At 43.4% G+C, this 23,371-nt stretch overlaps 1 protein-coding gene across 1 annotated transcript in view; it reads right to left on the minus strand.

The window, feature by feature from the left end:
• Positions 1-23,371, minus strand: part of LOC142566076 (coiled-coil domain-containing protein 125-like) — a 410,736-nt gene that overhangs the window by 349,182 nt on the left and 38,183 nt on the right. Inside the window, exon 2 of the mRNA XM_075676817.1 lies at positions 21,028-21,080. Coding sequence (XP_075532932.1) covers positions 21,028-21,080 — 53 coding nt within the window. The remainder of the gene's footprint in view (positions 1-21,027; positions 21,081-23,371) is intronic.

A 23,371-nucleotide genomic window follows, 5' to 3' on the forward strand; every position in this document is an offset into this window, starting at 1 on the left:
GTGCCTAAAATTATCCATGAGGGGCAACCAACCTTGGTGAATGAAACGAGACCGCTAAATTGATCTTGCTCTGTGAATACTCCACGCCGCCTCGTGCCTGCAGAGATAGCTTGTGTATGCGCAACGCAGCTACCATGGCAACCGGCATACATAAGACAAGCCCGTGAAATGCTGTTTGTTGTTATTTCCCTTAGAAATTCCAATGATTCTTCACAAAAAGCAAACTGCAAGAACACGAAGAATATTGTACAGCCCCACTAAACGCACTTGTGCATACACTTCGTGCTTTCTCTTCCCAACGATTATAGCCCAGCTATGCACAACACAGCTTACGTTGCAATGAAACTGCTATTGAGGCGCCGCTGAGACGATGCAATTTATGGTTGCTAATAGATGTGCCTAAAATTATCAATGAGGGGCAACCAACTTTCGTGAATGAAATGCGACCGCTAAATTGATCTTGCTCTGTGAATATTCCATGCCGCCTCGTGCCTGCAGAGATCGCTTGTGTATGCGCAACGCAGCTACCATGGCAACCGGCACACATAAGACAAGCCCCTGAAATGCAGTTTGTTATTTCCCTTAGAAATTCCAATGATTCTTCACAAAAAGCAAACTTCAAGAACACGAAGAATATTCTACAGCCCCACTAAGCGTACTTGTGCATATAATTCGTGCTTTCTCTTCCCAACGATTATAGCCCAGCTATGCACAACACAGCTTACGTTGCAATGAAACTGCTATTGAGGCGCCGCTGAGACGATGCAATTTATGGTTGCTAATAGATGTGCCTAAAATTATCAATGAGGGGCAACCAACCTAGGTGAATGAAATGAGACCACTAAATTCAACTTGCTCTGTGAATACTCCACGCCGCCTCGTGCCTGGAGATATAGCTTGTGTATGCGCAACGCCGCTACCATGGCAACCGGCATACATAAGACAAGCCCGTGAAATGCTGTTTGTTGTTATTTCCCTTAGAAATGTCAATGATTCTTCACAAAAAGCAAACTGCAAGAACACGAAGAATATTCTACAGCCCCACTAAGCGTACTTGTGCATATACTTCGTGCTTTCTCTTCCCAACGATTATAGCCCAGCTATGCACAACACAGCTTGCGTTGCAATGAAACTGCTTTTGAGGCGCCGCTGAGACGGGGCAAGTTGTGGTTGCTAATACATGTGCCTAATATTATCCATGAGGGCCAACCAACTTTCGTGAATGAAACGAGACCGCTAAATTGATCTTGCTCTGTGAATATTCCATGCCGCCTCGTGCCTACAGAGATAGCTTCTGTATGCGCAACGCAGCTACCATGGCAACCGGCACACATAAGACAAGCCCGTGAAATGCTGTTTGTTGTTATTTCCCTTAGAAATTCCAATGATTCTTCACAAAAAGCAAACTGCAAGAACACGAAGAATATTGTACAGCCCCACTAAACGCACTTGTGCATACACTTCGTGCTTTCTCTTCCCAACGATTATAGCCCAGTTATGCACAACTAAGCTTGCGTTGCAATGAAACTGCTATTGAGGCGACGCTGAGACGGTGCAAGTTGTAGTTGCTAATAGATGTGCCTAAAATTATCCATGAGGGGCAACCAACCTTGGTGAATGAAACGAGACCGCTAAATTGATCTTGCTCTGTGAATACTCCACGCCGCCTCGTGCCTGCAGAGATAGCTTGTGTATGCGCAACGCAGCTACCATGGCAACCGGCATACATAAGACAAGCCCGTGAAATGCTGTTTGTTATTATTTCCCTTAGAAATTCCAATGATTCTTCACAAAAAGCAAACTGCAAGAACACGAAGAATATTGTACAGCCCCACTAAACGCACTTGTGCATACACTTCGTGCTTTCTCTTCCCAACGATTATAGCCCAGTTATGCACAACTAAGCTTGCGTTGCAATGAAACTGCTATTGAGGCGCCGCTGAGACGGTGCAAGTTGTAGTTGCTAATAGATGTGCCTAAAATTATCCATGAGCGGCAACTAACCTTCGTGAATGAAACGAGACCGGTTAATTGATCTTGCTCTGTGAATGCTCCACGCCGCCTCGTGCCTGCAGAGATAGCTTGTGTATGCGCAACGCAGCTACCATGGCAACCGGCATACATAAGACAAGCCCGTGAAATGCTGTTTGTTGTTATTTCCCTTAGAAATTCCAATGATTCTTCACAAAAAGCAAACTGCAAGAACACGAAGAATATTGTACAGCCCCACTAAACGCACTTGTGCATACACTTCGTGCTTTTTCTTCCCAACGATTATAGCCCAGCTATGCACAACACAGCTTGCGTTGCAATGAAACTGCTATTGAGGCTCCGCTGAGACGGGGCAAGTTGTGGTTGCTAATACATGTGCCTAAAATTATCCATGAGGGGCAACCAACCTTGGTGAATGAAACGAGACCGCTAAATTGATCTTGCTCTGTGAATGCTCCACGCCGCCTCGTGCCTGCAGAGATAGCTTGTGTATGCGCAACGCAGCTACCATGGCAACCGGCATACATAAGACAAGCCCGTGAATTGCTGTTTGTTGTTATTTCCCTTAGAAATTCCAATGATTCTTCACAAAAAGCAAACTGCAAGAACACGAAGAATATTGTACAGCCCCACTAAACGCACTTGGGCATACACTTCGTGCTTTCTCTTCCCAACGATTATAGCCCAGTTATGCACAACTAAGCTTGCGTTGCAATGAAACTGCTATTGAGGCGACGCTGAGACGGTGCAAGTTGTAGTTGCTAATAGATGTGCCTAAAATTATCCATGAGGGGCAAGCAACCTTGGTGAATGAAACGAGACCGCTAAATTGATCTTGCTCTGTGAATACTCCACGCCGCCTCGTGCCTGCAGAGATAGCTTGTGTATGCGCAACGCAGCTACCATGGCAACCGGCATACATAAGACAAGCGCGTGAAATGCTGTTTGTTGTTATTTCCCTTAGAAATTCCAATGATTCTTCACAAAAAGCAAACTGCAAGAACACGAAGAATATTGTACAGCCCCACTAAACGCACATGTGCATACACTTCGTGCTTTTTCTTCCCAACGATTATAGCCCAGCTATGCACAACACAGCTTGCGTTGCAATGAAACTGCTATTGAGGCGCCGCTGAGACGATGCAATTTATATATATAAATTATTTATTTATTTCGAAAATGACATACAAATACGAGCCTGCCCAAGCCAACAATGGGCTTGTGGGGCAGCGCTCGGCAGAATGGAGCAAGCCAGGGAGCGGCACAGTAAATCAATTATGTACAAGACTCAAAATAAAACTAAAGAGAGAACGAAAGAAAGAAAGAAAGAAAGAAAGAAAGAAAGGAAAGAAACCAAATTACACATACAAATCAAAAATATAAGATTTGACTTCTTTCCGTGTGCTGGAAGATAAAACTTTATCTGGCAGGTCATTTAATGCATCAGGTACATAGAAGGGACGGACACGTTTGCCATATCTTGTCCGTACTCTTGGTAAGGTAAAGCGGTCGCGTGTACGTAATGCTCTGGCGGGGACATACGGGAGGCAGAACTCATTGTTCCATATATACAAAAGGATTACCGTTTCTTTGAATAACAGCCTGAACGAGGGCATATGCGAGCATGAAAAAAGACTGGAATTGTTAGTAATGTGCACACCATACATCACCGCCCGAATTATGGATTTTAGTAAAGAATCAACTTTATTGCGCCAAAACACTGAACAGAAATAAAAAGAACAGATTCCATATCTCAGCACACTGTACGCTAATGCATGTGCGATTGTTTTCCTTACGTAAATTGGGCATAGTGCTTTAATAGAATGAAGTAGGCAGGCTATTTTGCGCAGCCTTTCACAAACGTTAGCCAAGTGAGTGTTCCAGGACATGTTAGAATCGAAATGAACACCGAGATAATTGACACTTGAGAGGTATGGAATAGGAGAGCAAGAGCAATTGTTACACAGAGGAGAATGAAGAAACAGTGGAGTGATGACAGGAATAGATTTCAGCGGATCGTGAAAGCATACTAATTTAGTTTTATTCTGGTTAATAGAAATTAAGTTTTTACGGTACCAACTGATAACATTTGTAGTGTGAGTTTGTAATTCAGCCACGGCTTGATGGTAATTAGTATGACGAGATACTAAAAGCGTGTCATCTGCGTATTGAAACACCCGACAGCCAAAAATTGCTTGACTGAGATCATTAACGTACAAGTTGAATAAAAGGGGAGCTAAAATCGACCCTTGGGGAACTCCAGCGCTCAACTGTCTAGGTTTGCTTTTAATATTTCCGAGAACTACTACTTGAATTCGACCGTGCAAATAATTCTCAAGGAAAGTTAGAAAAGGCCCTCGGAAGCCATAGCTATGAAGTTTACAAAGTAAAATTTCATGGTTGACGGAGTCAAAAGCTTTTGATACATCTAGAAATAATGCACAAGCGAATGCACTAATTTCAAGAGTACTATTGAGGAAATCGGTTAATTCATCTAATGCTAATCTAGTGCCACGCCCACAAGTAAATCCGTACTGATTAGGCGACATTATGTTGTGCGCATCAATGAAGCTCTGCATTACGTGAAAATTATGCTTTTCAACTATAAGAGCAATGCACGAAAGTATCGAAATTGGCCTGTAATTTGTGACAACATTGACCTGTCCACTTTTGAAGACAGGAACTACAAGCGCTTCCTTGAGGCCAGGCGGTATTTCTTTTGTGGTTATAATGTTATTTGTAATTGCTAAAAAAACATTCTTCAGGGCCTCGAAATTTCTGCGAAGGACGTCCACAGATACACCATCTAATCCAATCGACTTGTGCTGTTTTAAGTTAAATAAAATATAGCGAATATCATCCTCGGTACACTCAGGCAGGAATGTAGAGTCAACTACCGATTGTGGCATACAATAACTAGCCGTATTACCGGACAAGCTTGCTGCAGCAGACGAGAAAAAGGAATTAAATTGGTCTGCTAACGTTATAGATGGTGGACCGAAATTCTTCGCAATAGTTTGGTATGCGCCTTTCCGGGGACGACCCCTTAATTCGTTAACCACGGACCAAGTCTTGGACGGGCTATTTCTAAATTCAGAAAATTTACCTTGGAAGTGCTGTCGCCTGGCACCTCTAAGCACAGCAGTGACTTTATTGCGAGCCATCTTATAAGCTTCACGAAGATACTGATTATTAGGTGAGCGCCGAAAAGGCGCCCAGGCTAGTTCTTTTTCAGCTAACGCGGTTAGAGCATTTCCATTTATCCACGGGCATTTCGGCTATGGTTGCTAATAGATGTGCCTAAAATTATCAGTGAGGGGCAACCAACCTAGGTGAATGAAACGAGACCGCTAAATTGAACTTGCTCTGTGAATACTCCACGCCGCCCCGTGCCTGATGATATAGCTTGTGTAAGCGCAACGCAGCTACCATGGCGACCGGCATACATAATACAAGCCCCTGAAATGCTGTTTGTTGTTATTTCCCATAGAAATGCCAATGATTCTTCACAAAAAGCAAACTGCAGGAACAAGAAGGAAGTTCTACAGCCCCACTAAACGCACTTGTGCATACACTTCGTGCTTTCTCTTCCCAACGATTATAGCCCAGCTATGCACAACACAGCTTGCGTTGCAATGAAACTGCTATTTAGGCGCCGCTGAAACGGTGCAAGTTGTAGTTGCTAATAGATGTGCCTAAAATTATCCATGAGCGGCAACTAACCTTCATGAATAAAACGAGAACGCTTAATTGAACTTGCTCTGTGAATACTCCACGCCGCCTCGTGCCTGATGATATAGCTTGTGTAAGCGCAACGCAGCTACCATGGCGACCGGCATACATAATACAAGCCCCTGAAATGCTGTTTGTTGTTATTTCCCATAGAAATGCCAATGATTCTTCACAAAAAGGAAACTGCAAGAACATGAAGGAAATTCAACAGCCCCACTAAACGTACCTGTGCATATACTTCGTGCTTTTTCTTCCCAACGATTATAGCCCAGCTATGCACAACACAGCTTGCGTTGCAATGAAACTGCTATTGAGGCGCCGCTGAGACGGGGCAAGTTGTGGTTGCTAATACATGTGCCTAAAATTATCCATGAGGGCCAACCAACTTTCGTGAATGAAACGAGACCGCTAAATTGATCTTGCTCCGTGAACACTCCAAGCCGCCTCGTGCCCGCAGATATAGCTTGTGTAAGCGCAACGCAGCTACCATGGCGACCGGCATACATAAGACAAGCGCCTGAAATGCTGTTTGTTGTTATTTCCCATAGAAATGCCAATGATTCTTCACAAAAAGCAAACTGCAAGAACACGAAGGAAATTCTACAGCCCCACTAAACGTACATGTGCATATACTTCGTGCTTTCTCTTCCCAACGATTATAGCCCAGCTAGGCACGACACAGCTTGCGTTGCAATGAAACTGCTATTGAGGCGCCGCTGAGACGATGAAAGTTGTGGTTGCTAATAGATGTGCCTAAAATTATCCATGAGGGGCAACCAATCTTCGTGAATGAAATGAGACCGCTTAATTGAATTTCCTCTGTGAATACTCCACGCCGCCTCATGCCTGCAGAGATAGCTTGTGTATGCGCGACGCAGCTACCATGGCAACCGGCTTACATAAGACAGCCCCTGAAATGCTGTTTGTTGTTATTTCCCTTAGAAATGCCAATGATTCTTCACAAAAAGCAAACTGCAAGAACCCGAAGGAAATTCTACAGACCCAGTAGACGAACTTGTGCATATAATTCGTGCTTTCTCTTCCCAACGATTATAGCCCAGCTATGCACAACACAGCTTGCGTTGCAATGAAACTGCTATTGAGGCGCCGCTGAGACGATGAAAGTTGTGGTTGCTAATAGATGTGCCTAAAATTATCCATGAGGGGCAACCAATCTTCGTGAATGAAACGAGACCGCTTAATTGAATTTGCTCTGTGAATACTCCACGCCGCCTCCTGCCTGCAGATATAGCTTGTGTATGCGCAACGCAGCTACCATGGAAACCGGCATACATAAGACAAGCCCCTGAAATGCTGTTTGTTGTTATTTCCCTTAGAAATGACAATGATTCTTCACAAAAAGCAAACTGCAAGAACGCGAAGAAAATTCTACAGCCCCAGTAAACGAACTTGTGCATATAATTCGTGCTTTCTCTTCCCAACGATTATAGCCCAGCTATGCAGAACACAGCTTGCGTTGCAATGAAACCGCTATTGAGGCGCCGCTGAGACGGTGCAATTTATGGTTGCTAATAGATGTGCCTAAAATTATCCATGAGGGGCAACCAACCTAGGTGAATGAAACGAGACCGCTAAATTGAAGTTGCTCTGTGAATACTCCACGCCGCCCCGTGCCTGATGATATAGCTTGTGTATGCGCAACGCAGCTACCATGGAAACCGGCATACATAAGACAAGCCCCTGAAATGCTGTTTGTTGTTATTTCCCTTAGAAATGACAATGATTCTTCACAAAAAGCAAACTGCAAGAACACGAAGAAAATTCTACAGCCCCAGTAAACGAACTTGTGCATATAATTCGTGCTTTCTCTTCCCAACGATTATAGCCCAGCTATGCAGAACACAGCTTGCGTTGCAATGAAACCGCTATTGAGGCGCCGCTGAGACGATGCAATTTATGGTTGCTAATAGATGTGCCTAAAATTATCCATGAGGGGCAACCAACCTAGGTGAATGAAACGAGACCGCTAAATTGAACTTGCTCTGTGAATACTCCACGCCGCCCCGTGCCTGATGATATAGCTTGTGTAAGCGCAACGCAGCTACCATGGAAACCGGCATACATAAGACAAGCCCCTGAAATGCTGTTTGTTGTTATTTCCCTTAGAAATGACAATGATTCTTCACAAAAAGCAAACTGCAAGAACACGAAGAAAATTCTACAGCCCCAGTAAACGAACTTGTGCATATAATTCGTGCTTTCTCTTCCCAACGATTATAGCCCAGCTATGCAGAACACAGCTTGCGTTGCAATGAAACCGCTATTGAGGCGCCGCTGAGACGATGCAATTTATGGTTGCTAATAGATGTGCCTAAAATTATCCATGAGGGGCAACCAACCTAGGTGAATGAAACGAGACCGCTAAATTGAACTTGCTCTGTGAATACTCCACGCCGCCCCGTGCCTGATGATATAGCTTGTGTAAGCGCAACGCAGCTACCATGGCAACCGGCATACATAAGACAAGCCCCTGAAATGCTGTTTGTTGTTATTTCCCTTAGAAATGCCAATGATTCTTCACAAAAAGCAAACTGCAAGAACACGAAGAATATTCTACAGCCCCACTAAGCGTAAATGTGCATATACTTCGTGCTTTCTCTTCCCAACGATTATAGCCCAGCTATGCACAACACAGCTTACGTTGCAATGAAACCGCTATTGAGGCGCCGCTGAGACGATGAAATTTATGGTTGCTAATAGATGTGCCTAAAATTATCCATGAGGGGCAACCAACCTAGGTGAATGAAACGAGACCGCTAAATTGAACTTGCTCTGTGAATACTCCACGCCGCCCCGTGCCTGATGATATAGCTTGTGTAAGCGCAACGCAGCTACCATGGCAACCGGCATACATAAGACAAGCCCCTGAAATGCTGTTTGTTGTTATTTCCCTTAGAAATGCCAATGATTCTTCACAAAAAGCAAACTGCAAGAACACGAAGAATATTCTACAGCCCCACTAAGCGTACATGTGCATATACTTCGTGCTTTCTCTTCCCAACGATTATAGCCCAGCTATGCACAACACAGCTTGCGTTGCAATGAAACCGCTATTGAGGCGCCGCTGAGACGATGCAATTTATGGTTGCTAATAGATGTGCCTAAAATTATCCATGAGGGGCAACCAACCTAGGTGAATGAAACGAGACCGCTAAATTGAACTTGCTCTGTGAATACTCCACGCCGCCTCGTGCCTGCAGATATAGCTTGTGTAAGCGCAACGCAGCTACCATGGCAACCGGCATACATAAGACAAGCCCCTGAAATGCTGTTTGTTGTTATTTCCCTTAGAAATGCCAATGATTCTTCACAAAAAGCAAACTGCAAGAACACGAAGAATATTCTACAGCCCCACTAAGCGTACATGTGCATATATTTCGTGCTTTCTCTTCCCAACGATTATAGCCCAGCTATGCACAACACAGCTTACGTTGCAATGAAACCGCTATTGAGGCGCCGCTGAGACGGTGCAATTTATGGTTGCTAATAGATGTGCCTAAAATTATCCATGAGGGGCAACCAACCTAGGTGAATGAAACGAGACCGCTAAATTGAACTTGCTCTGTGAATACTCCACGCCGCCCCGTGCCTGATGATATAGCTTGTGTAAGCGCAACGCAGCTACCATGGAAACCGGCATACATAAGACAAGCCCCTGAAATGCTGTTTGTTGTTATTTCCCTTAGAAATGACAATGATTCTTCACAAAAAGCAAACTGCAAGAACACGAAGAATATTCTACAGCCCCAGTAAACGAACTTGTGCATATAATTCGTGCTTTCTCTTCCCAACGATTATAGCCCAGCTATGCAGAACACAGCTTGCGTTGCAATGAAACCGCTATTGAGGCGCCGCTGAGACGATGCAATTTATGGTTGCTAATAGATGTGCCTAAAATTATCCATGAGGGGCAACCAACCTAGGTGAATGAAACGAGACCGCTAAATTGAACTTGCTCTGTGAATACTCCACGCCGCCCCGTGCCTGATGATATAGCTTGTGTAAGCGCAACGCAGCTACCATGGCAACCGGCATACATAAGACAAGCCCCTGAAATGCTGTTTGTTGTTATTTCCCTTAGAAATGCCAATGATTCTTCACAAAAAGCAAACTGCAAGAACACGAAGAAAATTCTACAGCCCCAGTAAACGAACTTGTGCATATAATTCGTGCTTTCTCTTCCCAACGATTATAGCCCAGCTATGCAGAACACAGCTTGCGTTGCAATGAAACCGCTATTGAGGCGCCGCTGAGACGATGCAATTTATGGTTGCTAATAGATGTGCCTAAAATTATCCATGAGGGGCAACCAACCTAGGTGAATGAAACGAGACCGCTAAATTGAACTTGCTCTGTGAATACTCCACGCCGCCCCGTGCCTGATGATATAGCTTGTGTAAGCGCAACGCAGCTACCATGGAAACCGGCATACATAAGACAAGCCCCTGAAATGCTGTTTGTTGTTATTTCCCTTAGAAATGACAATGATTCTTCACAAAAAGCAAACTGCAAGAACACGAAGAAAATTCTACAGCCCCAGTAAACGAACTTGTGCATATAATTCGTGCTTTCTCTTCCCAACGATTATAGCCCAGCTATGCAGAACACAGCTTGCGTTGCAATGAAACCGCTATTGAGGCGCCGCTGAGACGATGCAATTTATGGTTGCTAATAGATGTGCCTAAAATTATCCATGAGGGGCAACCAACCTAGGTGAATGAAACGAGACCGCTAAATTGAACTTGCTCTGTGAATACTCCACGCCGCCCCGTGCCTGATGATATAGCTTGTGTAAGCGCAACGCAGCTACCATGGCAACCGGCATACATAAGACAAGCCCCTGAAATGCTGTTTGTAGTTATTTCCCTTAGAAATGCCAATGATTCTTCACAAAAAGCAAACTGCAAGAACACGAAGAATATTCTACAGCCCCACTAAGCGTACATGTGCATATACTTCGTGCTTTCTCTTCCCAACGATTATAGCCCAGCTATGCACAACACAGCTTACGTTGCAATGAAACCGCTATTGAGGCGCCGCTGAGACGATGCAATTTATGGTTGCTAATAGATGTGCCTAAATTTATCCATGAGGGGCAACCAACCTAGGTGAATGAAACGAGACCGCTAAATTGAACTTGCTCTGTGAATACTCCACGCCGCCCCGTGCCTGATGATATAGCTTGTGTAAGCGCAACGCAGCTACCATGGCAACCGGCATACATAAGACAAGCCCCTGAAATGCTGTTTGTTGTTATTTCCCTTAGAAATGCCAATGATTCTTCACAAAAAGCAAACTGCAAGAACACGAAGAATATTCTACAGCCCCACTAAGCGTACATGTGCATATACTTCGTGCTTTCTCTTCCCAACGATTATAGCCCAGCTATGCACAACACAGCTTGCGTTGCAATGAAACCGCTATTGAGGAGCCGCTGAGACGATGCAATTTATGGTTGCTAATAGATGTGCCTAAAATTATCCATGAGGGGCAACCAACCTAGGTGAATGAAACGAGACCGCTAAATTGAACTTGCTCTGTGAATACTCCACGCCGCCCCGTGCCTGATGATATAGCTTGTGTAAGCGCAACGCAGCTACCATGGCAACCGGCATACATAAGACAAGCCCCTGAAATGCTGTTTGTTGTTATTTCCCTTAGAAATGCCAATGATTCTTCACAAAAAGCACACTGCAAGAACACGAAGAATATTCTACAGCCCCACTAAGCGTACTTGTGCATATAATTCGTGCTTTCTCTTCCCAACGATTATAGCCCAGCTATGCACAACACAGCTTACGTTGCAATGAAACCGCTATTGAGGCGCCGCTGAGACGATGCAATTTATGGTTGCTAATAGATGTGCCTAAAATTATCCATGAGGGGCAACCAACCTTCATGAATGAAACGATACCGCTAAATTGAACTTGCTCTGTGAATACTCCACGCCGCCCCGTGCCTGATGATATAGCTTGTGTATGCGCAACGCAGCTACCATGGCGACCGGCATACATAATACAAGCCCCTGAAATGCTGTTTGTTGTTATTTCCCATAGAAATGCCAATGATTCTTCACAAAAAGCAAACTGCAAGAACACGAAGGAAATTCTACAGCCCCAGTAAACGTACATGTGCATATACTTCGTGCTTTCTCTTCCCAACGATTATAGCCCAGCTATGCACAACACAGCTTACGTTGCAATGAAACCGCTATTGAGGCGCCGCTGAGACGATGCAATTTATGGTTGCTAATAGATGTGACTAAAATTATCCATGAGGGGCAACCAACCTAGGTGAATGAAACGAGACCGCTAAATTGAACTTGCTCTGTGAATACTCTACGCCGCCCCGTGCCTGATGATATAGCTTGTGTAAGCGCAACGCAGCTACCATGGCGACCGGCATACATAATACAAGCCCCTGAAATGCTGTTTGTTGTTATTTCCCATAGAAATGCCAATGATTCTTCACAAAAAGCAAACTGCAAGAACACGAAGGAAATTCTACAGCCCCAGTAAACGTACATGTGCATATACTTCGTGCTTTTTCTTCCCAACGATTATAGCCCAGCTATGCACAACACAGCTTGCGTTGCAATGAAACTGCTTTTGAGGCGCCGCTGAGACGGGGCAAGTTGTGGTTGCTAATACATGTGCCTAATATTATCCATGAGCGGCAACTAACCTTCGTGAATGAAACGAGACCGCTAAATTGATCTTGCTCTGTGAATATTCCATGCCGCCTCGTGCCTACAGAGATAGCTTGTGTATGCGCAACGCAGCTACCATGGCAACCGGCACACATAAGACAAGCCCCTGAAATGCAGTTTGTTGTTATTTCCCTTAGAAATTCCAATGATTCTTCACAAAAAGCAAACTGCAAGAACACGGAGAATATTGTACAGCCCCACTAAACGTACTTGTGCATATAATTCGTGCTTTTTCTTCCCAACGATTATAGCCCAGCTATGCACAACACAGCTTGCGTTGCAATGAAACTGCTATTGAGGCGCCGCTGAGACGATGCAATTTATATATATAAATTATTTATTTATTTCGAAAATAACATACAAATACGAGCCTGCCCAAGCCAACAATGGGCTTGTGGGGCAGCGCTCGGCAGAATGGAGCAAGCCAGGGAGCGGCACAGTAAATCAATTATGTACAAGACTCAAAATAAAACTAAAGAGAGAACGAAAGAAAGAAAGAAAGAAAGAAAGAAAGAAAGGAAAGAAACCAAATTACACATACAAATCAAAAATATAAGATTTGACTTCTTTCCGTGTGCTGGAAGATAAAACTTTATCTGGCAGGTCATTTAATGCATCAGGTACATAGAAGGCACGGACACGTTTGCCATATCTTGTCCGTACTCTTGGTAAGGTAAAGCGGTCGCGTGTACGTAATGCTCTGGCGGGGACATACGGGAGGCAGAACTCATTGTTCCATATATACAAAAGGATTACCGTTTCTTTGAATAACAGCCTGAACGAGGGCATATGCGAGCATGAAAAAAGACTGGAATTGTTAGTAATGTGCACACCATACATCACCGCCCGAATTATGGATTTTAGTAAAGAATCAACTTTATTGCGCCAAAACACTGAACAGAAATAAAAAGAACAGATTCCATATCTCAGCACACTGTACGCTAATGCATGTGCGATTGTTTTCCTTACGTAAATTGGGCATAGTGCTTTAATAGAATGAAGTAGGCAGGCTATTTTGCGCAGCCTTTCACAAACGTTAGCCAAGTGAGTGTTCCAGGACATGTTAGAATCGAAATGAACACCGAGATAATTGACACTTGAGAGGTATGGAATAGGAGAGCAAGAGCAATTGTTACACAGAGGAGAATGAAGAAACAGTGGAGTGATGACAGGAATAGATTTCAGCGGATCGTGAAAGCATACTAATTTAGTTTTATTCTGGTTAATAGAAATTAAGTTTTTACGGTACCAACTGATAACATTTGTAGTGTGAGTTTGTAATTCAGCCACGGCTTGATGGTAATTAGTATGACGAGATACTAAAAGCGTGTCATCTGCGTATTGAAACACCCGACAGCCAAAAATTGCTTGACTGAGATCATTAACGTACAAGTTGAATAAAAGGGGAGCTAAAATCGACCCTTGGGGAACTCCAGCGCTCAACTGTCTAGGTTTGCTTTTAATATTTCCGAGAACTACTACTTGAATTCGACCGTGCAAATAATTCACAAGGAAAGTTAGAAAAGGCCCTCGGAAGCCATAGCTATGAAGTTTACAAAGTAAAATTTCATGGTTGACGGAGTCAAAAGCTTTTGATACATCTAGAAATAATGCACAAGCGAATGCACTAATTTCAAGAGTACTATTGAGGAAATCAGTTAATTCATCTAATGCTAATCTAGTGCCACGCCCACAAGTAAATCCGTACTGATTAGGCGACATTATGTTGTGCGCATCAATGAAGCTCTGCATTACGTGAAAATTATGCTTTTCAACTATAAGAGCAATGCACGAAAGTATCGAAATTGGCCTGTAATTTGTGACAACATTGACCTGTCCACTTTTGAAGACAGGAACTACAAGCGCTTCCTTGAGGCCAGGCGGTATTTCTTTTGTGGTTATAATGTTATTTATAATTGCTAAAAAAACATTCTTCAGGGCCTCGAAATTTCTGCGAAGGACGTCCACAGATACACCATCTAATCCAATCGACTTGTGCTGTTTTAAGTTAAATAAAATACAGCGAATATCATCCTCGGTACACTCAGGCAGGAATGCAGAGTCAACTACCGATTGTGGCATACAATAACTAGCCGTATTACCGGACAAGCTTGCTGCAGTAGACGAGAAAAAGGAATTAAACTGGTCTGCTAACGTTATAGATGGTGGACCGAAATTCTTCGCAATAGTTTGGTATGCGCCTTTCCGGGGACGACCCCTTAATTCGTTAACCACGGACCAAGTCTTGGACGGGCTATTTCTAAATTCAGAAAATTTACCTTGGAAGTGCTGTCGCCTGGCACCTCTAAGCACAGCAGTGACTTTATTGCGAGCCATCTTATAAGCTTCACGAAGATACTGATTATTAGGTGAGCGCCGAAAACGCGCCCAGGCTAGTTCTTTTTCAGCTAACGCGGTTAGAGCATTTCCATTTATCCACGGGCATTTCGGCTATGGTTGCTAATAGATGTGCCTAAAATTATCAGTGAGGGGCAACCAACCTAGGTGAATGAAACGAGACCGCTAAATTGAACTTGCTCTGTGAATACTCCACGCCGCCCCGTGCCTGATGATATAGCTTGTGTAAGCGCAACGCAGCTACCATGGCAACCGGCATACATAAGACAAGCCCCTGAAATGCTGTTTGCTGTTATTTCCCATAGAAATGCCAATGATTCTTCACAAAAAGCAAACGGCAAGAACACGAAGGAAATTCTACAGCCCCTCTAAACATACATGTGCATATACTTCGTGCTTTCTCTTCCCAACGATTATAGCCCAGCTATGCACAACACAGCTTGCGTTGCAATGAAATTGCTATTAAGGCGCCGCTGAGATGGGGCAAGTTGTGGTTGCTAATAAATGCGCCTAAATTTATCCATCAGCGGCAACCAACCTTCGTGAATGAAATGGGACCGCTAAATTGAACTTGCTCTGTGAATACTCCACGCCGCCTCGTGCCTGCAGCAATAGTTATCTATGCGCAACGCAGCTACCATGGCGACCGGCATACATAAGACAACCCCCTGAAATTCTGTTTGTTGTTATTTCGCATAGAAATGCCAATGATTCTTCACAAAAAGCAAACTGCAAGGACACGAAGGAAATTCTACAGCCCCACTAAACATACCTGTGCATATACTTCGTGCTTTTTCTTCCCAACGATTATAGCCCAGCTATGCACAACACAGCTTGCGTTGCAATGAAACTGCTATTGAGGCGCCGCTGAGACGGGGCAAGTTGTGGTTGCTAATAGATGCGCCTAAATTTATCCATGAGCGGCAACCAACCTTCGTGAATGCAATGGGACCGCTAAATTGAACTTGCTCTGTGAATACTCCACGCCGCCTCGTGCCTGCAGCAATAGTTATCTATGCGCAACGCAGCTACCATGGCGCCGGCATACATAAGACAACCCCCTGAAATTCTGTTTGTTGTTATTTCGCATAGAAATGCCAATGATTCTTCACAAAAAGCAAACTGCAAGGACACAAAGGAAATTCTACAGCCCGACTAAACATACCTGTACATATACTTCGTACTTTCTCTTCCCAACGATTATAGCCCAGCTATGCACAACACAGCTTGCGTTGCAATGAAACTGCTATTGAGGCGCCGCTGAGGCGGGGCACGTTGTGGTTGCTAATACATGTGCCTAAAATTATCCATGAGGGGCAACCAACTTTCGTGAATGAAACGAGACCGCTAAATTGATCTTGCTCTGTGAATATTCCATGCCGCCTCGTGCCTGCAGAGATAGCTTGTGCATGCGCAACGCAGCTACCATGGCAACCGGCATACATAAGACAAGCCCCTGAAATGCTGTTTGCTGTTATTTCCCATAGAAATGCCAATGATTTTTCACAAAAAGCAAACGGCAAGAACACGAAGGAAATTCTACAGCCCCACTAAACATACATGTGCATATACTTCGTGCTTTCTCTTCCCAACGATTATAGCCCAGCTATGCACAACACAGCTTGCGTTGCAATGAAACTGCTTTTGAGGCGCCGCTGAGACGGTGCAAGTTGTGGTTCCTAATATATGTGCCTAAAATTATCCATGAGGGGCAACCAACCTACGTGAATGAAACGAGACCGCTAAATTGAACTTACTCTGTGAATACACCACGCCGCCCCGTGCCTGATGATATAGCTTGTGTAAGCGCAACGCAGCTACCATGGCGACCGGCATACATAATACAAGCCCCTGAAATGCTGTTTGTTGTTATTTCCCATAGAAATGCCAATGATTCTTCACAAAAAGCAAACTGCAAGAACACGAAGGAAATTCTACAGCCCCAGTAAACGTACATGTGCATATACTTCGTGCTTTTTCTTCCCAACGATTATAGCCCAGCTATGCACAACACAGCTAGCGTTGCAATGAAACTGCTATTGAGGCGCCGCTGAGACGGGGCAAGTTGTGGTTGCTAATACATGTGCCTAAAATTATCCATGAGGGGCAACCAACCTTCGTGAATGAAACGAGACCGCTAAATTGAACTTGCTCTGTGAATACTCCACGCCGCGTCGTGCCTGCAGATATAGCTTGTGTATGCGCAACGCAGCTACCATGGCGACCGGCATACATAAGACAAGCCCCTGAAATGCTGTTTGTTGTTATTTCCCTTAGAAATGCCAATGATTCTTCACAAAAAGCAAACTGCAAGAACACGAAGGAAATTCTTCAGCCCCACAAAACGTACTTGTGCATATAATTCGTGCTTTCTCTTCCCAACGATTATAGCCCAGCTATGCACAACACAGCTTGCGTTGCAATGAAACCGCTATTGAGGCGCCGCTGCGACGGTGCAAGTTGTGGTTGCTAATAGATGCGCCTAAATTTATCCATGAGGGGCAACCAACCTGCGTGAATGAAACGAGACCGCTAAGTTCAACTTACGCAGAACACGCTTCGCGCAGTCTCGTGGCTGCATCAATAGCTTATGTATGCGCAACAGAGCTACCGTTGCAACCACATTACTATAGAGACACCCCTGAGATGTTGTTGATTGTTATCGCTCATAGAAATGCCAATTATTCTTCCCGACAATCAACGTACGCGCAAGAATAAAATTCTAGAGCCCAACTAAACTTACGTTGCGCATTCATGGCGCAATTTCATCCCAACGATAATAGCCCAGCTATGCGCAACACCGCTTCCGTTGCCACCGTCATACTGTAGAAAAGCAGCTAAGACTGTGCCAATACATATCCATATAATTATCCGTGATAGCCAGGGAACCTATGTGAAATGAATTCTACAGATCAACTCATCGTACGTGGCCCATCCTTCGCGCAGTTTCTTCCTCACGGCTATAGCCTATGTGTGAGCAACACTGCTACCGCATGCGTACTAGCATGTGTACTATGGACGCGCAGCTGAGACTGTATCGACTGTTATTTATTTATTTATTTATTTATTTATTTATTTATTTATTTATTTATTTATTTATTTGAATACGTATTGCGAACGTGACATGCATGCAGGGTGGATAACATAGACAATTAGGTCACCAGAATTACAGCAACAAGTACAATTACAATCACAATTACAACAAAATGCGGCAACAATACCTAAATAAAGCTGATAGTAAAAGCAAACAATGCTGATACAACTTTTGTAAAGGCAAGTCATTCCAGTTATTGATAATGCTTGGAAAGAAAGACTGTTTAAATAAGTTGGTTAGGGAAAAATAGGGGCTTAGGCCGTTTCATGATGTTGGCGAGAAGATATATTGCCGGGTCGAGTGCCAGTTTGTTATTAGGTAACTGAGAAAAAAAGTGCAGCCTAATTTTTTCGCCGCGATTCAAGTGCAGGTAATATATTTGACCTCATTAGTTCAGCTGGAGAGTCGAATGTCGAAACTTTGTTGTGAACAAACCTGATAGTCTGTCTTTGGAGTTGAAGTTTCTTTATGTTACATATAGTGTAGGGATCCCAGATAATAGAGGCGTGCTTGCGTTTCGGTCAAATGAAGTATTTATAAGCGAGTACTTTAACGGAGGATGGGGCGTGTCTAATCTTGCATTAGGGAAAGTACAATTTACGGCAGGCAGAGGAAGATATATTGCTCATATGAAAGTTGCAGGACAGGTTGCTGCTAAGGGTGACACCTAAATATTTATATTTACTAACTTGTTTAAGTGCAGAGGAGCTTAACATATGAGTGAGATGTTTTATTGCGGGAAATTGGAAGAAAAACGCTTTTTACATTCAACGTTATCCCCCATTGAGTGTACCAATAGAAAATTTAACTGAGACTATCATTCAGATGATCTTGGTGACTAGTGTGGGTAATTTCTTTAAGCAAGACAAAATCGTCTGCAAATGATCTTGTTTGAACATTCGGCTTTATAGCATCAACAATGTCATTCACTTAGAGGAGGAACAACAAAGGGCCCACTACATTTGCCTGTGGTACCCCAGATGTGACTCGAACACTGACCGAGTGATGCCCACCTACATCCAGTTCAATTGTTCAGCTATCCAAGAAACAAGTAGTTTTAGTACGCCAAAGTTTTTGCCTTATATGTTAGTTTGGATAAGGTTACCATATGGAAAGCTTTAAAAAATCTTTAAAAATTTAATCGGTTTGTTTATATTTCATTTGAGCAAACAAAAGTGTGAAAGACCGTGAGTAGTTGTTGAGCAAAACGAGAACGAGGTAAAAGCGGGAACCAACGTTTCGGCAAATAGACTTGTCTGTTTCAAAGCCTTGAAAAAGAAAAGTACACTTGTCGAAACATGGGTTCCTGCTAATACCTTATTCTCGTTTTGCTCATCGTATTTAATTTCCATCTCTCGCTTTACCCGTGACTAATTGCATTATATTACTATAGAATATCCCATTATAAAACCATGTTGAGAATCGGTTAGAATATTGTTCTCTTCAAGAAACTTATTTAGGACTTTTGCAATCATATGCTCAATTTGTTTACAGTAAGTTAACATTAATGAGATGGGGCAGTAGTTTTGCAAATGTAGTCGGCCGCCTTTCTTAAAAATGGGCACCACAGGGCTGTCCTCGAGTCCTACCACAAGCTCGAACACGACAAGGAAGCATGAAATACGATGGCAAGGTACTTTGTGAGAGGTTTATCGGCGAACAAAAACATTTCGTATATTATCGGGCCCAAAGGAACTCTTAATTTTCAAGCTAAGTAGTATTGAGAGCACTTCAGTGTAACTAATAATATTTGAAACATTTGTTATTCTAGTGTAGGTGGTAGCGAGAAAGTCATCAGTTGCAGTACTAAATACGCTATTGAACTATACAGTGTGTCCCAGCTAACTTTAGCCAGAGTTTTAAAATATGCAAATGCCACGTAGCTGTACAGAAGAAGCATGCTATGTTGTTTGCCGTCGCTTAGAGATAGTCAAATATTTTTGTATTTCGCCTAATTAGATTAGCCGTAATTAATTATTCAACTTCCCAAATATTATAATTAGACAAAAAGTGTGAATGATAAAATTGTATAACGTCATGAAAAGCTCCAGATACATCCGTTTGTCGCTGAATACGTGTTACATAAAAGTGTTTTTCTGAGCGTGAAAGAAGCCCGCGAATGCACGCAAAGTGCCTCGAGCGGCCAGTCGCGCGGCAAATTTGCGTGCATTTGCTGGCTTCTTTCATGGTCGGAAAACCCTCTTACATAGCACGTATTTAGCAACGGAAAGCTGTATCGGCAGTTTTTCATGTCGTTCTACAATTTTCTCATTGACACTTTTCGTCTAACTATAATATTTGAGAAGTTGAATAATTAATTACGGCTAATCTAATTAGGCGAAATAAAAAAAAATAATTTGAGTAACTCCAAGCGACGGCAAACATTACCTTGGTTCTGTCCAGCTACGTGGCATTCGCATATTTTTAAACTCTGGCTAAAGTTAGCTGGGACGCCCCGTATATGGAATTGTTCGGCACTTGCTAATAGACGTGCCAACAATTCACCGTGAGAGACAGCGAACCGACGTGAATGAAATTCTAGAGCGTCGGTTGCTCGCACCATTTCTTGCCTACGGCAATATGCACGAGAAACACAGCTGTTGTGGCTACCTACGCGCAGCGGAGACGCCGCTGAGACGGTATCGATAGTTTCATCTGGCTAACCTGGCAATGAGAGTAACCCCTGAATTCTCCGATCGCTTCACTGCCGAGCAAATTTACTCTGTCTGAGGATTGTGTTCTTAACATTTGGAGTGCAATTGCGCGTGCCGTAGAGCACATGCAGCAATTGCTGTTACCTCACTGCAACGTCACAAAAAAGAAATGGGAAAATATGTTTTCTGGGGTGCCGCCCTTACGCCGCCGGCAACGATAATGCCGGCGGCGTCAGGCAGTGCTAAGGCGATGTAAGGCGTATGGCAATGCGGTTGTGTTACACAAGCTAGAACATTAGGCGAAAGACCGACCGACTCGGCAGCAGCAACCACGCCAAACCCTAATAAAGTAGGCAAATAAAATACTTTCGCTGATGCCGTTCCCTTCGAAATTGTCATGGGGATGTGAGAGCGTTCACGTGATACAGACCGCCGGATCGCAGCCCGGGCAGAGAAAGGCGGCCCACCTCGTCTTCGTGCGCGCTGCTGGCGTCCAGGCAGGCCGCTGGCGGGGTCTCTCCTGCACGTACAGGCCATCCTCACTGGTGTGCACAGAACGACACCACAGAGGCGGTCACCAAAACGTCACGTTGTGACACCTATGAAACACGAACGTCTCTTCCACGTCTATAAATGATCCAAACGTCAACGTCTTGAAGTCACGTACTTGTTACGTCTCGCGTACGTGCCGTTTTTATAAGAAAAAGCGTGGCTAGGACGTAGCATCTACATCATTGTTAGACTACCAGATAACGTATTGTGGATGTACATAGGATATCATTCAGCACCGGTTGCTAGAAATATTTATTTGGTGCAAACCCTTTGAACGGTATCACCTAAAGTTCGTCCATTATATCTATACTTATAGTTTAAAAATTTGTGTTTCTTGCAATTCGTGAAATATTAGAATAAACGTAATTTTGAGAAAGGCGAATCTTCGGCCGACCACCACGTCGAAAACAAAAACAAATGTGTGTTTAATTATTAGCGATTAATTATTGTATTAATCTGTATTTTTCACAGATTTCCTCGTATATATATATATATATATATATATATATATATATATATATATATATATATATATATATATATATATATATATATAGCATATGGCCTCCAAAGTATTTTGTAAGGACCTGACCTATCTTGTTCGACCACACAAGAATAGTTGTCCTCCCAGAAGCGTTTTTTTTTAGTTTCCCTATGACAAACACGTTTCCTCACTTGTACAAACAATAGTTGATGACTATCATGTTTGCATGTCATATGTTTGCGTCAACTCTCCTATTTCCGCGTTCACTTTACTCTTAAAATGTGAGCTAATTCACCAGTGCACTTGCACTAGGTGTCAGGTCCTGAAGAATAGGACCATTCACGCCCGCGTAGTGGACGTGCGGGAGCACCCCTGCCACGTTAATCAACAACCGTAATCAACAACATGTTAATCAACAAGCGTAAGATAGCTGACATAAGGAAGTATAATATGAATAGAATTGAACATGCTCTCAGGAACGGGGCAAACCTAAAAGCAATGAAGAAGAAACTTGGAATTGGCAAGAATCAGATCTGTGCGTTAAGAGACCGAACGACAATATCATTACTAATATGGATAAAATAGTTCAAGTTGCTAAGGAGTTCTGTAGAAATTTATACACTACCAGTGGCACCCACGACGATGATGGAAGAGGGGATAGTCTAGAGGAATTTGACATCCCACAAGTAAAGCCGGAAGAAGTAAAGAAACCCTTGGGAGCTATGCAAAGCGGGAAGGCAGCTGGGGAGGATCAGGTAACAGCAGATTTGTTGAAGGATGGTGGGCAGATTATTGTGGAAAAACTGGCCTCCTTGTATACGCAATGCCTCATGACCTCGAGCATACCGGAATCTTGCAAGAACGCCAACATAATCTTAATCCATAAGAAAGGGGGCGCCAAAGGCTTGAAAAATTATAGACCGATCAGCTTACTATCCGTTGCCTACAAAGTATTTACTAAGGTAATCGCAAATAAAACCAGGAACACCTTAGACTTCTGTGAACCAAAATACCAGACAGCACTTCGTAAAGGCTACTCAACAATATACTATATTCAGACTATCAATCACGTGACAGAGAAATGTGCGAAATATAACCAACCCTTATATATACCTTTCAATGATTACGAGAAGGCTTTTGATTAAGTCGAAACCTCAGCAGTCATGCAAGCATTACGGAATCAGGGTGTAGACGAGCCGTATGTAAAAATACTGAAAGATATCTACAGCGGCTCCGCCATAAAGAAAGCAACAAAATCCCAATAAAGAAAGGCGTCAGGCAGGGAAATACGATCTCTCCAATGCTATTCACAGCTTTACAGGAGGTATTCAGAGACCTGGATTCGGAAGAATTGGGGATAAGAGTTAATCGAGAATACCTTAGTAACTTGCGAGTCGCTGATGATATTACATTGCTTAGTAACTCAGGGACCAATTGCAACGCATGCTCACTGACCTGGAGAGGCAAAGCAGAAGGGTGGGTCTAAAAATTAATCTGCAGAAAACTAAAGTAATGTTTAACAGTCTCGGAAGAGAACAGCAGTTTACGATAGGTAGTGAGGCACTGGAAGTGGTAAGGGAATACATCTACTTAGGGCTGGTAGTGACGGCGGATCCGGATCATGAGACTGAAAGAATCGGAAGAATAAGAATGGGTTGGGGTGTGTTTGGCAGGCATTCTCAGATCATGAACAGCAGGTTGCCATTATCCCTCAAGACAAAAGTGTATAACAGCTGTGTCTTACCAGTACTCACCTACGGGGCATAAACCAGGAG

Source organism: Dermacentor variabilis, unplaced genomic scaffold (assembly GCF_050947875.1).
Source record: "Dermacentor variabilis isolate Ectoservices unplaced genomic scaffold, ASM5094787v1 scaffold_12, whole genome shotgun sequence".
Classification (NCBI taxonomy): domain Eukaryota; kingdom Metazoa; phylum Arthropoda; class Arachnida; order Ixodida; family Ixodidae; genus Dermacentor; species Dermacentor variabilis.